At 42.6% G+C, this 14797-nt stretch overlaps 1 protein-coding gene across 3 annotated transcripts; it reads right to left on the minus strand.

Moving 5' to 3' along the window:
- Positions 1 to 1508: 1508 nt before the first annotated feature.
- On the minus strand, positions 1509 to 13912 carry AQP4 (aquaporin 4). 3 transcript variants are annotated; one of them, XM_058808047.1, is made up of 6 exons: positions 13831 to 13912; positions 9194 to 9608; positions 8108 to 8272; positions 7673 to 7753; positions 5806 to 5911; positions 1509 to 5687 (listed from the first exon to the last, which is right to left on the minus strand). In XM_058808047.1, the coding sequence occupies exons 1-6, from the start codon at positions 13887 to 13889 to the stop codon at positions 5629 to 5631; spliced, it is 885 nt and encodes a 294-aa protein (XP_058664030.1). In that variant the 5' UTR covers positions 13890 to 13912; the 3' UTR covers positions 1509 to 5628. The 3 variants fall into 3 exon arrangements, with proteins under 3 accessions (XP_058664030.1, XP_058664016.1, XP_058664024.1); XM_058808033.1 differs by having other exon boundaries at positions 1509 to 5911; XM_058808041.1 differs by lacking the exon at positions 13831 to 13912 and adding an exon at positions 13608 to 13712 and having other exon boundaries at positions 1509 to 5911.
- Positions 13913 to 14797: the final 885 nt, after the last annotated feature.

Here is a 14797-nt window from a genome sequence, read left to right on the forward strand (position 1 = left end):
ACGTTTGCAATACACTACAATCTACAACTGATAAAGGAGTCTAAAGCCAAATGAGGTTTTAAAAGCAAGCTGATATTGGAAATATCTGCTAAGTTCTCTCTTTAAGCAGATGCCTGGGTCACATTTGCTGTTTGTAGCTGTCGCTGCTGAAGCAAGTGTTGCCACTGAAGCCTAGAGTAAGGACATTTCTCACTCAGCAGAGCTCAGTCTCTCCATGGGATCGAAAAAAGGCTCAGATGAGATCCAAAAGCTTCTCCCACATCCTCATACAATGGGGACCATGTTTTAATTCTGTACTGATACCTTCGTGCCAGTAATCCCCAGTAAGAAGTACACTACAAAGATCTCCCTTGTCCACGTGGCTGCTTCTGTGTTCTTCCCAGGACCCTTCATCTTAACACTGCAGACAGCTCCATCACTATGTGTTGACCTTTGTAACTCTCCAGACACCCATATTCCTGTTTTGTGCTTGTTTAAAAATGTCAGAATGTCTCCTTCCTCGTGTGATTGTGACACCAAAATAATTTTACTGGTTCCGCCTAAATTCCCTTGGGAGCCTGTTTCAGTAAGGTACAAACCATGTGTGTATTAAGTCATATGCAACATACACACTCCCCCTAAGCCTCTTGGGAAGTGCCTCTGGAGCTTGAAGAAGCTGAAGGCAAGAGTTGAAGCAATGCAAGGGGTGAATATCAGGCAAGAACTTTTTCTACTGATTAGAAGCTATCCCAGGTGATGGATTCTCATATTAGTCATTTCCAGGATCCTAATTTACCTCCATTAATGTCATAGCAGCTAAACTTTGCATTCTAAGCAAAGAGCTAGACAACTAGACATGTAAGTTCCCCAGGATCTGATTTCCATTTAAGATTGTCATGGGAGCTCGGTCTCACAAGCTGTTTTAGTGAAAGGGGTCTGAAGTGCCAGTATAATTTCTATCACTTTTCAAATCCTTGGCTCTCCACTAGTCCTATGAGTTTTTAATCCATTTGGCAAAATCAGTGATGTACATACATGACCTGGTTTCAGCTGGGATAGAGTTAATTTTTCCTCAGTAGCTGGTACAATGTTGTTGTTTTGGATTTGGCATGAGAATAATGTTGATAACACACTGATGTTTTGTGTTTTTTATATTACACTGCTCTTATCTCAACATACAAGTTTTGGTTTTGATTCTCCTCCCCATTCCACTGGACTGGGAGTGGGGGAGGTCAGGGAGTGGCTGTGTGGTGCTTAGTTCCCAGCTGGGATTAAACCATGACAACATACCAGCATAATTTTTGCTATAATTGGTTTAGCTCATTTCCTTAAAAAAAATAAAACATTTGCACAAGCAGCTCTCTTCTCTGATGAATATTTTTCCACAGGAAATCATTCATTCTCTGTTGCATACATTTCCAGACTCCTCTTAGACATGTTCCATGGGTTGGATTTGGGGTTTTTCCTTATATTTCAGTCCCGAGCTTTAGGATCATGAAATGTTTCCAATGATCAAAAGACACCCTTTTTTTTTGACACTTGTTTATTTGCAACAGTAGTGTGAGATACAGTAGAATACATGTGGGAACCAGATAATCATGTATTATTTTATAGTGAATTTTTCAGTAGATTATTCCAAATATTACATATGGAATTTTAAAGTTCTATTACATTAGTTCTGATATCATGGTGACTAAGCACTTAAACAATAAGCAGTCTTGTGGAAAAATCCATATACACAGTTTGCTTTACCTCATTTGTCCTAAATTTCAGACTGCAACAGGATGACTTAGATCATATAAGTGGGTAGCAAATACTGCAGTCTATATTTACATATTATCTATTCAGAAAGTCCTTGAGAAACTCAGATACACACAGGCTGAACTGAGATACAAAAAATTGTGCATGGTGTTTTTACCTCTCACCTTGAAAAGAAAGACTCACAATGTAAATTCTCACATATTTTAATAAGATTAAAAAGATTGGATGGTGTACAATATCCTGAATGTGTTACACAGCCAGCAGATAAGATGTTTCAGAGCACAGCAGCAGCTGCTCTGCCATCAAGCACTAGAAAGGTAGATGGCCATCGAGCTTTCTAAACACACACTGTGGTAATTACTAATAACCAGAAAAAAAGCACATTTTGAAAAACTGATATGCAAATACACGTGACAAACCTAAACACAGCATGAGATGAATCTCACTCCTACTTCCACTGAAAGGTGGAATGCTTGGACAGAAGGGTTATCATGACAACTTGGATGCTGCAGGGTTTCTTCTTATTTTTTTTTTTTCCTGAGAATAGCTAGAATTTGGGTGATGAACTTCTCAGAGTACATGCAACCTAAAAGGTATTTGTGTGCTTCAATAGAATCACCCTTGGCTTCCATGCTTTCTTTTCTGAAACCCAGTGACTTAATATTATGAAGGTGCTTGTTAAAGTGCAAATATAGCATTGAAAACAATCCTGATACCATGGAGGAGTGAGACTCATCCTATTTTTGGGGCCCCAAAATGATGACAGACCTGCCAGTCTTTCCATCCACAATCATAAAAAAAACCATTTCCCACCAAAAGCAAGAAATGTTTTAAGAGGACATCAAGTATGTTATGAGATGCAGTGTAGAGCTGAAGAGCTTAAGAACACAAATCTCACTCAAACAGTATCAAAGTACATGTTTAAAAAGAATACTAAAGCAGAAGTATCTTGAATCCTTTAAAAGGTCATGCTAGTCTATTATTTAACCAAGCATGACTATTGTACAGTGATGATACCATTGCAAGACAGCTTAGAGGAACACGTATCCCTGTGCTAAACTAAGTCCTAATGGATGCTGAGGAGTGATGTTCCCTTATATGAATGTGGTGGGGCAGAACCACCTGTGGTTACAGCCACTGCTAAGGATTTACTGTAGGGTGGGTCATTAGCCACAAGTTGAATGCATCTTCTTCCAAAATTAAGCATATTGCTGAAAGCCTTGGATTTTAGAAAAAACACAATGAAGTGTGTGAGAAAAGCCATCACTCCCCAAAAAAGTTCAGGATCATTTCCACTGTAGTCAATGACAAACTCCTCCACAAGTTTTAATCTGTGGGATCAGGAGCAGACCTACCACACATTGCTTACCTGCTAATGTCTAATGGCATGGCATCAACCTTTACTGCCTGCTGGCCTCTATTTTAGCATCCCTTCTTTTCCCTGATCTTTTCAGAAGTGTCAGGATCTTATCCTCAATAAGGAGCTCTGCTGGTTCTGGGGCTGGTTCTGAGTGTTTGCCACAGTTCATTAATACAGGAAAAAGATCCTCCTAACAGGGGTGGCTGGTGCTATGCTCACATTATGCTCACCTCAGTGGCAGAATCAGGCTGGGTGAGGAAAACACACATCAAGCCATTTGTGTAAAGGACCCTTAAGCATAAAGCAAATCACAGCTTCTTATTTAAATAACACAGTACCATGCAAAATTCACAAATTAAGGAGTGTCTTTAAGTAAAAAAAAATGCAAACCTTTGCTTAAAAATCCACCAATTTTATGTGTATTACTCTTTACTTTTTTAAGCCATGCAAAAGGTTTAACCAAAACGTCCCTTTAACAAAGACAGATTGGAACCTCGTAAAAGAAAAAGCCCAACTTACTGCCTAGACAAATCCCCAACAAGTTTTGATCTTTCTTACTGAATTTCTTTATCATGGTATTCATCCATCTGAGCAGAGGTCTAACACCACATCTGGGCTGCCCTTCCCTTGGGACACAGTCCTTGCTGTGGGAAGGAGCCCTTATCTGCAATTTGACATTGCCCATTGCAGGTCCCCAGCCATGCTCAACTGCAAATGCATGAAGGAGTCATGAACCTCATGCTCAATGCAGGGAACTTGCACCACACTAACAGGGACTAAGACAAGAAAAATGTGGAACTTGAAAAAGGACACGCTGGGACTACACAAGGCTGCAAGCTGGGACACTAGAATTGCCCTTGGAACATAGTGCACAGATTTGAGGGTTGTAGTGGTTTTATTATCTCATTAGAAACATCTAATTCCCTGTAATAAAGATTGCATGTAGAGTATGTCAAAGAACAGATGAGGCTAATACAGCCCACAGTCAGGACTAATACTTTCTTTTCCTCTCTTTTTGCTAAATAAGCAGGGATAGGTTTTCAATTTAAAAATAAAAACTATATAATTATGGTAATAATACCATGCTCCTGACTGCTCTGCAGCTGCATATTGTAAAACTCAAAGCCACTGATCAGAAACAAAAGCAGTAAGTCAGCAAAAGCTTAACAGAAATGTTCTGATGGGGTGATTTTGTCTGGCAAAATCCTCTATAGGGGAAAGACTGTTTACCAAACATATTTCATGTCCTTTTGCCCCTAAAACACCCTGCAAGCACTTGAGCCTTTTTCTAACAACAGATAAAGAAACCTTTGCCAGAGGTGTAGTTTATGACTATATGAACACAGGAACAAGCAGTGAACCTGTTCAAATAGTTAGCCATCAGTTACAACAAAAAGCCAGAAGCAGTCGTATTTTTATCATCTGTTATAAAAAAATATTTCCCAATCAGTGTCTCAATACAGTTAAAAGTTAAAACCCCTCTACATTACTAATAAATTAAAAAAAAACACTATCTCCAACCTTCTTGTAAGAAAATAGGTGAGTAATTTAAACCTTTAGTTTACATAAATTAGCACAGAAATGTGTATTCAAACAAGTGCACTGAAAACAGATATGCCTTCTTTTCTTCTGATATCTCTTATTTAAGTTATTAAGTAACAGGAAAGCCTTTATATTCTTTGCATGACCTTGAGAGTCTGCTAACACTGAATGGTCAATAGTCAAACCCCAGGAGAATGTTTCACCAGATAGAAAATGACAAGAGGGAGCAAGAAGTACAATCAACTGCTTTGCAGCCTTATTACCCTACACTTCAACATTCCATTTCAGCACATTTACTCTTGGGGATGAAGGTAATGTATTTATACAGTGAATCAGATGAGCGAAATTTGATGGGTTGATAGAATTTTTTTTCTTAAAAGCCTGTTAAAGTATAATTTTTTTCAGAGGTAGTCTGCAAGGCAATAGTGATGTACATGAGTGGAAACAATATTCCTTTGCTTGACTGTGGATAAAACTCTTAAATAGTGCTGGTGCTGTCTCCGAACCTCGCAGAGAAGGCTTAATGGGTAAGATGTTATAATCGGTGCTGACAACAGCCAATTAAGTGTCAGAAGAACAATCTGATAAGTAGGTCTTCATGTCTATAGGCATTTCCTGGTACGTCTTAACTGTCAATCTGGATGTTACACATCTCTATCTTTATCTCATTATTGACTGCTTTATTAAAGGAGAATGCTTTCATCTCCTTTTTTTTTGACTTTGGGGTTGCTCCAGAAAGAAGGAAAGGAAAATACTAGGAACAAGTCTAAGTTTGGAATAATTGATGGGGAATCCTAATTATAGCAAAGTCCTAATCTTCCAACCAAGCAGGCGTATGGTTTGGTGACACCACTCCGTGCATGTGCCCACACCATACCTTTCAAGAAGTGGAAAGTGCTCAGTCTAGAGGAGATCTGTTTCTTTAACGGGTGGAAGGATATCTGTGGACGTGCTAGCAGGCCGCTCTCTGCTTTCAGTGCTTCTTGCTAGTCATACGGAAGACAACACCTCGCTGGATGGGTCTCTTCCCTTCTTGTCCTCACCCCTGTCGATATCAATCACATGAACTATGCCAGGCTTCAGGATCAGGTCATCGGTCTCTACGTGGCTCCTGTTGTCATCCACCTCGATGTACTTGCCCTTGGAGGGCTGGGTGGCCTTACCAAAGACGTCTTTGAAGCGGCGCTTGAGCTCAACGTCCGGGCAATAGACGTACTCGTACAGAGCACCGGCAAGGACGGCTCCGATTATCGGCCCCACCCAGTACACCTGCAAAAAAAGGGGTGGGGAAAAATCCCAGGCATTAAGCTTTTAAATTAACAGTGATAAGGCTGACAAAGATGGCCCACTTCTCTGAAGTGAAATAATTTTGTCAAGTTTTATTGATCTATCAGGAAGTTAAATCAAGTTTTATTGATCTATCTTCTTTACAGGAAGCCTCTTCTAAAACTTTTCATTCCTCACTGCCAGCTATAGACCAAAAGTATGGACTCTTTGCAAGAAGACACACAAAGGAAACATCGATGTAGAAAAGTGATTTTCTTCCTGCATTTTGAACCAAGATGACAATGAACTTTCAACTAGTGTACACACAAAGGCCCTTCCTAGTGTACACACAAAGAGTTCTGCTTTGGTATTTCAGACTTATGTTTCCAAAATATTTCAAATTTGGCATTTAATCCAACACAATACAACAGGCAGTCAACCACAACAGGCAGTCAACCACAACAGGCAATCTGATAATCTAATTTAAATAAGCAAATACAATGGACATAACACAACTTTGTAGGTACCTATCTATTTAATCATGACCAGCAGCAGTGCAGTGACATTAGCAGGTGCCAAAGCCCACAGGCTTCTGTCAATGGTATGCCAATGTCACTGCTCTGGAGGAAGAGAAAAGGCTGTCTTTCCAAGTGGCCAGGACAGTAACTAAGCTTCTCCTGCAAGTTTCTCCATGGTGCATTTGTTTATTTGTTTATTGTTTATAGCTTTAGTTATAAATTACAGGCTTCCTCAGAGTATGGATAATTAATCTTGTGAAAAACTACAGCAGTTTTTCACATGAACAAGCCACTCACTGATAACTGGGTAAATCTGCCTCAATAGGATAACTCTTGGGAACAAAGTTACACATGGTATCGTGTTTGCAGAATTGAAGCCTTAGGGCCTGAAGACAATGCTATTTCTATTCTTAGCTGCAGTGGGAGCAATGTGGGCTTCATACTTTAAAAATCAAGAAAATCCTTATATGCACTGTAATATGCAGCTCTTCAGTCTGCACTGAGTGTGTCTCTAGAAGTGATTTCCCTCTCTATAATTAGGTGAGCTGTGATCCATCTTTCCCTTATAAAATATGAAATGTTTTTTTGTAAGTTGGATGCTATAGAAATTTACTGCATCATTCACAGCCTGCTTATAACATTATTTCCTGTGCAACTGCGCCTGACTAAGCTGACACTTTCAAACTGAAGCAGGTAACATCTGGCCTGGTCTGCAAATACCAGACTGCAACCTCTTCATCTCTCACTGCAGGCATTTGCCGAGGCAGGTTCTCCCCCAGGAACCAGATCACAGAGGGTCCCTGTTCTCATTTTATACATCTGCCCCAGTTTGCTGCAGAACCAGGTGAAATGTGAAGCTGACAGAATTACTTCCATAGCTCCTCACCAGCAGGACCAGAGGGGTTTGCAATCTGCCTTGGAGGATTTTTCTTTCCAGCAGTTCAATTCTTTCAGTCTCCTTGGGTCGCTTTTTTCATTTTTGTTTTGAACTTTTCCTATGATTTCTTTTCTACCCAAGCTATTACCTCCACAAAATGGCCCCTGAAATAGTAAGATGCTATTCCAAACATGCTGCATGCTGCACTGCAGTCCTAGATGAGGAGATGATGATGCCTAAGCTTGGGGCAGGTCAGTGCCTGTCTTCCTGGGGGATGGTCTCTATGGGATGCACTGGGAGCAAATGATGTATGAAAAATCCTGACCACTGTTTGTCACTATGGTAGAGGAAGTATGAAAGGAGAATTACCCATTGGTTTTCCCATCTTCCCATAATGACAGCAGGTCCAAATGATCGAGCTGGGTTCATGCTGGCACCGGTGTAATTGATCTAAAGCAGAGAGAAATGTTGCCTGTTATTAAAGTCTGGAAGGCAGTGATTTGATTTCTATGGGACCACCCTGGTTTTGTACAGCTCCTCCTCTTTACAACAGATATCATCACTCTCCTGAGTCTTAACACAAAGTTAAAAAAAGTCATCACATGAACAGCCCAAAGTTCTGGTGCAACACCCTACCCAAGGGGACACTCCTGAGACTCCAAAGGGCTTTGGCATGGGTCCATAAAGAATACAGCAGCTATATAGCTGTAATTGCTCTAAAGGTCACAAAAGTTTCCATTTACTTCTGAAGTAATCATAAAGGGTGAAGGGATCTATTTTTTTAAAGAGAAACCATTAACTTACAGCAAATAAGTGTCCAATTGCAACAGAAAATCCAATTGCTAAAGCTACTGAACCAGTGACATCACTTCGTTTTGAATCACAGCTAGCAAAAATAGTAAAAACCAGCTGGAATGTAATTATCAATTCCACCAGGAGTCCATGCCCAGCAGAAAGATCTCTGTGTACCTGGAAGAAGGCAAAGAAACACCAGAAATGAAGAAAAGGTGATTTTGTAAATCAGAAAGCTATCACATGCACAAATTGTATTTCAATGAATGGTATTTCTAAATAGTACAAAGTGAAAGACAACAATGAACTTTTAGAGGTACAGATTCCCCCCTTTTCACTCTTCTCCCTTTTTGTAAAAACTTTTAAATGGTTTTTTATTTTGAGAAACATGGAAAATCATTGCTGGACTGAGAACAGAAGGCTTAACAATAACATCCAACTGGAACTTCAAAGTTAGACTGCAGAACTATAGTTTATTTTTACACAGGGATATGCAAATGCTGCACTTCGCTTTCACCATTTTTTTTTCTTGGGAGCACTGTAATTTACTATTCAATTATAAATTCATTAATTAGCCCTGACTTAATTAATTTAAATTTCAATTAAAAATTAAGCAGTGTGCGGCTCAAGTGCATTTTTAATAAGTCCTGCAACAGGCCTAACTGATGGCATTCCTTATTAGTTTAGAACAAAGCTGAAATCTAAGCCACCATCTATTTCAAAAGTGTGTCATTTTAAATTGATATTTTTTCAATCCCCATCATAATAGCATAGAATTAATTTCCCCCCTCCCCAGACCATATAAAAATGGCATTTCACGCATATATTATTTAAATTTTGTATGTAAATTAACATTACCTGCTGTCATCAGATTTGGGGAAGTTCTAGGAAAGAGAGCTTCTATAAAAAGATCAGCTATAACTATCACACTGCATAAACCCATCCTAAGGAGAGCTTTAAGCCCTGTCTGGGTGTGGTAAATAAACCAGCAAGCTGTTAAAAATCTGTACCTGAGCTGTCCTCATTATGTGTGACACTGATTCTATTTTCTCGGGGTCTGAGCTAGGCTAGTTCAAGAGGCAGAGGAGGAGAGATTACCGCAGTGACTCCCAGGCCTCCCACCACGCTGGGCGGTGTGACAAGGTAGAGGATGCCCGCGCCCACGATGGCTCCCAGGCACTGGGCAATGATGTAGAAGACGGACTTGGCAAGGCTGATCTTCCTGGTGCAGACCATGGCCACGGTCACGGCAGGGTTGATGTGGCCTCCGCTGATGTGCCCAAAGCACTGCACCATGGTGGCAATGCTGAGTCCAAAGCAGAGGGATATGAGGACCATGTCCACAGGCAGGGGCTTCTCTGCTCCACCCCAGTTGATCGTGGAGCCGAGGCTGAGGAGGACAAAAATGAGCATGGCCAAAAACTCCGCCGAAACGGCTTTCCAGAAGGGCTGAGTCCAGACTCCTTTAAACGCCACCATAATTCTCTCACACTTACACAGACGTGCACACTTACTGAAAAGGAAAGCAAATTTTCATCAGAAGCCAACAAATAAACCTTATGCTCTCCTGTTAGGGGCTGCTCTTTAGCCGACTTTGGAGAGAAGGCGGCAACACTGAGTGTCCTTGGGCTGGGACAACCACAGACTACCCTCTTAGAGCAGACTGCCCTTAAAACATGTCCAGAGTTGGAGTGTCTGCAGGACACAGGGTAATTAATCACTCCTTGTGATAACTCTGCATAGTTTCAGCTCCCAAAAAGCAATGTCCGTGTATTTTGAAATGACCAGGAAATTAAGTGTACTCTTCTATGGTAGCTGGCCTCTGATTTAGAGGCTGTATAGCTCTACCACTTCCAGTGGCCTGTTGATCATCATGTTCATTAAATCAGTGAGTATCCTCTTTTTCTATGCAAACCTGTCATTTTCACAAAGCAGGTAAGATAATTCAATAAAAAGCAGTATCTTCGTTGAAGCCTAGTGGTTTTGATGACAGTGTAGTGTTGGGGAGTTGCCCTGGGAGCTTGAAGAGAAAGTTTATTTCCTTGAACACTCACACAGATCAGTATTTCAATTTATATTTATGCAAAGAGCAGTTTCTTCACTGTGGATAGTGGGTGGAAATTGAATTCAGGCAGGAGAATAGATGCAATCCTACATTCTGACCTTTAAATCAATTGTGTAATCAATAAAATGCTTTCTTTTGGGCTAACGGCGCCAATTGAGCTGGGGAATAGAGCAATATTTTCTGTGTGTGTGGTGTGTAAAACTCTGCATGGAAAAGAAAGAAGTGTCTTGGCTTTTCTTCCTGTCTGGAGATGCTATTTATTAGTCTACACCGCCTTCCTGGTGAGTTACAATTTTGCTAGATGTTCAGACACCTATGAAAGTGGGTCACCAAAGAAAAGTTATTTGTGGTATTAATAAATTAGGAGAATAAGCCAAAAGGGAAGCATTTTAATTAGTTTCTAAGGAATGCTAAAAAGATTCTTCTCTAAAAACAAAACCAAGAAACATCCAACCCATCCAAAAAGTAGAAAACAAAAGAAAGAATATTCAGCGGCTACATTTGGGAACAGAATTTCAAGTGGAAGATGGATGAATTCATGCTCAGTTATCTACGGTAACTGAGCTACAATGCATATTTAATACCAGTTACATCAGAAAGGAGCATAAAAGGCATGTCTGCCCTTCTCAAGTCATTGCAAGAGGAATGGCCCATGAATTTCTTAACAGTTACAGTGAGTAAGGGAAAAGCAATTTAACGCTGTGACTGGAGCAAATAAATTGTTTCCCTGACTCATTTTCTATGCTAATTTACTCTGTATTTTGGATAGGCCTTTTGAACTCTGTCTCAGTTCTCTACACTCTCAGATGAGAACAATTAAATTCTCTCCTAAAAATGGCCCTTGTTAAGTGCTTATGAAGGGATCTGAGACACTTGAATTAGACAAGTTCCTCAAGAGAAGTGAAGCCAAAACCTCAAAAGAGAATAAAGTAATACCCCAAATCTTCTGATTTTAGGTCAAACTCAAGATAAATGGAAAGATGTTTCTGTAAGATCTCATATTTAACAGCCAGTTAATGGCCAACCATCTAGACTAGACTTTTTGTACAAAATGAACTCAAAATCATTGCCTCCCTCAAAGCTAAAGCTCACAGGTATTTGGTGTTCTTACCTTTGAACTCTATGCTCAGATTCACACTGAAACTTAAAGGCTTACCTCTGATTCCCTTAATGCTTCCTCACTAATAATTTATCTTAGTGACCTGAGTAAGAGATAGGTGCTATATCCATACTGAGAAAAGCTCATTTTCCCAGTTCCCTGGGCATGTTCCAGGTGAACATAGGGACGACACATACAGTGAAGCCCATGGAAGAGAAACCTGGGACCTGGGTGCACAGACAAGGGAAGCAGCATTCAGCTACTCTTTTATCCCTCAGCTCAGCTGGGATGTAACCTGGATTCCCCTGGTGCAAGCCCTGGTGTCATATTCAAGAATTTTGAAAAATTTCCAGCCAGCAAGAGCACTAAGGGGGGAATGTAGGTTTATGGAGCATGGTGACTTCTGATGTCTTTGTTCAAATGTGCCTGACTGTCTCTTTCTGTAATCAGAGAACAGCAAGATCAGCAGATTAATTACACACCTCCCAGAAAGTGGACAGAAAAAGGTGTTTGTATTTGTCATTAAGATCATGCAGTTGGCTTCTCACTAGTTGTGGAACATCTTGGAAAATCACCTTAACAGTGAGTGTGTGCGTGCACGTGGAAGAGCACACCTTCTACTGGACTGCTGGTGGGCCTGACTAGAAGGAGACTACCCCTTAGGAAAGACAGATCTCATATTGCTCCTCCAGCTGAAAGCACGTGCAGTCAATTCAGTCAATATTATCTGCAGCCCTGAAAATGCAGAAATGCTGCAGGCAAGCCAAATGCTTCAAACACAAAAGCTGGCTCATCAATGTAAGTTTATGTTTTTCCAGAGCATCATGCTACATAGAACTCTGTCAGCCATAGTTAATGGCTATAATGGTTAATTAATATATTTAGATATAAATATCTATTTTTAATCCATAAAAATCCTTTTTTGAAGCAGTTTGTTCTTCCATGATTTCAACATTAAGCAAAATGCTCAGTTGTCAGAGCCAAATTTTTCTTTTAAAAACCTTCACCTTTCCCCCCTACAGCTAAACCTTCTATAAATGTTAGTAAAAGCTTAATACTGTGTTTGAGACCTGAGCCCAGGTTTTCACTTAAATTCAAATGGAATTAGCAACTTAGATATCAAAACCATCTCGCACATCCACTATTTGTTCAGCATGCAGTTAAATTTAAAGGCTGGAGATGAGTCAGAGTGATGGCTGTGACAGGTCTGAAACTGAAATGGGACCTCTCAGCAGCTGAGATTTGCCATCAAAGTTGCAAAACAGGGGTTTTTTTGAGTAGTTCACGTTTTCCTTAGATAAATTCGAAATACAACAGAAAACCGCTTTAATGTGATGGTCACACATTAGTTTCACAGGTGGGCACACTGGAAATTCTCTGGTCTGGGCTACAAGATTACACAGTAAATTGTGTCTGATAGGACACAAAGTGGGTTTTGCAGATCACGTTGCCAGCAAGGCTTCAGGCATGATTATGGCTTCAAAACCATAACAGTATAAATCATAACAAAGGTTTTGGTACGAAAGTCAAACAGTATTTTAAAAATTCTTCGTTTTGTAACTAATATAATTTCAAGGAGCAGACACACATCCTGAAAGGAGGCTTATGGCCAGCCACTCCACAGGACGCTGGTGTCACACATGATTTCTGTGCGTGGTTATTTACAGTGGCATCTCCGCAGCAAACTCGCACGCTGCCCGACCTGGGCTCGCACGGCCGGCTGGAGCTCGAATGGACATCGGGCCGGCTTTGAGGGACGAGGGCGACACGCCACCCTTGCAAAACCAATGCACGGCCGCAGGGCTTGCTTGTAATCATTCTGCCCCATTTTCCAAAAATCTGTTAAATGAGCGACTGGCATGGGTATCCACAGCAGGTGGGGAGTCTTGGGAGCCCAGTACCGCAACTTTTTCTCTGTGCGGTTCCTGGGCTTTCTCCACACACGTCTCTCTATTGCAAGTAGACAATGGAGTTTTAACATGTGGAAAGAGACTGTGAGTTTGCTTCTCTCTGCACTCTTCGCACCTCTGATGTTAAAACTCCAGAGCGACCTCCAGGCTCCGATAGTGCCTTCGGGAAGGGGGAGCTGCTGCCTGGCTGCCATCCCTCGGTGCAAACCGCCGGAGGAGAAAGGCAGCAGCGCGGAGGCAGAAAGGCAGCAGCGCGGAGCGCCGCACCTGGCACCGGACAGTCCCATCCCGAAACCGCGCACCCCTCCCGCCGAAGCTTTCCATAAACTCATCTTTGGTTTGGGGGGGCTGTCCCCTCCCGCCTGCCTGTCCCCCGCCTGTCCCCCGCCTGTCCCCCGCCCGCCTGCCCTCCCTCCCCGCGCAGGGCCGCGCACTCACCCGCGGCGCGGAGCGGCCGCTCCGTCGCTCATGCCTCCCCGGCGGGCGCGGGTGAGCGGCGGGGCCGGGCCGGGGGCTGGGACCGGGGCCGGGGCCGGGCCGGGGGCTGGGAGCGGGGCCGGGGCTGGGAGAGGGGCCGGGGCTGGGAGCGGGGCCGGGGCTGGGAGCGGGCCGGGGCGGGGGCGGGACGCTCCGAGCGTGCGGCGCTGCCCTCCCTCCCTACCTGGTGCGGCACTCGAGGAACGCGCGGCGGGGCAGCGGCTGCGGGCCGGCCTCGGTCATGTGCCGCCGAGAGCAGGGCAGGGGGGTCGGGCTGCCGGGCAGAGAGAAACGGGAGCGCTGAGCTCCTGCGGCGCGGGGCCGCCCGGCAATGGGGAGGACTCAAAATCTGCTCGGTTTCTTCTCTGCCGCTCAGTGTACTGAAGGGAAAGCAGCCCTAGTAGCTCAGCAGACAGGGAGTTTTATCCATCTAAAATGCCTGTTAGTACCTTACTGGAACTCTACTGGTTGCAAAATCATAGAATCATAGAATATCCTGAGTTGGAAAGGGACCCACTAGGATCGAGTCCAGCTCCTGGCTCTGCAAAAGACCGCCCCAAGAATCACACCATGTGCCCGAGAGCATTGGCCGAACACCACTTGAGCTCTGGTGCTGTGACCACTTCTCTGGTGAGCCTGTTCCACTGCCAAACCACCCTCTTGGTGAAGAATCTTTTTGTAGTGTGCAACCTAAACATGTCCTGACACAACTTCATGCTGTTCCCTCCGGTCCTATCATTGGTCTCCATAGGGAAGTGATCAGTACCTGCCTTTCACTGCCTCTAGACTGTGATGGGTCTCCCCTCAGTCTCCTTTTCCTGTGGCTGAACAAGCCAAGTGACCCCAGCCACTCTGCATTTGGCTTTCCCTCTAGGTCCTACACCCTCCTCGTAGCCCTCCTTTGGTTGCTTTCTAATAGCTTTATATAGTTCTTACATTGTGTTTTGTTTGTTGAAGTTGCTAAATTGAATAAAGTTTTGACTAGTATGAAATGCCAAATGGAGACCACTGGAAAATAGTGTTTAAATTAGATGGTGATGCTGTCTGTTGAGGAAATTCATTACTCAGTGCCTCTGCAGCATGAAAACAATTCAATGAAAAACAGCCCTTCATGTAATAAAAAAACCCCACAAAGTTGCCTACAGCCCCAG

The sequence above is a fragment of the Ammospiza caudacuta genome, chromosome 1, assembly GCF_027887145.1.
Source record: "Ammospiza caudacuta isolate bAmmCau1 chromosome 1, bAmmCau1.pri, whole genome shotgun sequence".
NCBI lineage: Eukaryota > Metazoa > Chordata > Aves > Passeriformes > Passerellidae > Ammospiza > Ammospiza caudacuta.

Coding starts and splice junctions, on each gene's coding strand:
- AQP4 (XM_058808033.1), bottom strand. CDS start 13,889: ATGACCGAGGCCGGCCCGCAGCCGCTGCCCCGCCGCGCGTTCCTCGAG. Junction 9,609..13,830: donor TTCCTCGAGTGCCGCACCAG/GTAGGGAGGGAG, acceptor TTTCCTTTTCAG/TAAGTGTGCACGTCTGTGTA. Junction 5,912..7,672: donor GAAGATGGGAAAACCAATGG/GTAATTCTCCTT, acceptor CTTTTTTTGCAG/GTGTACTGGGTGGGGCCGAT.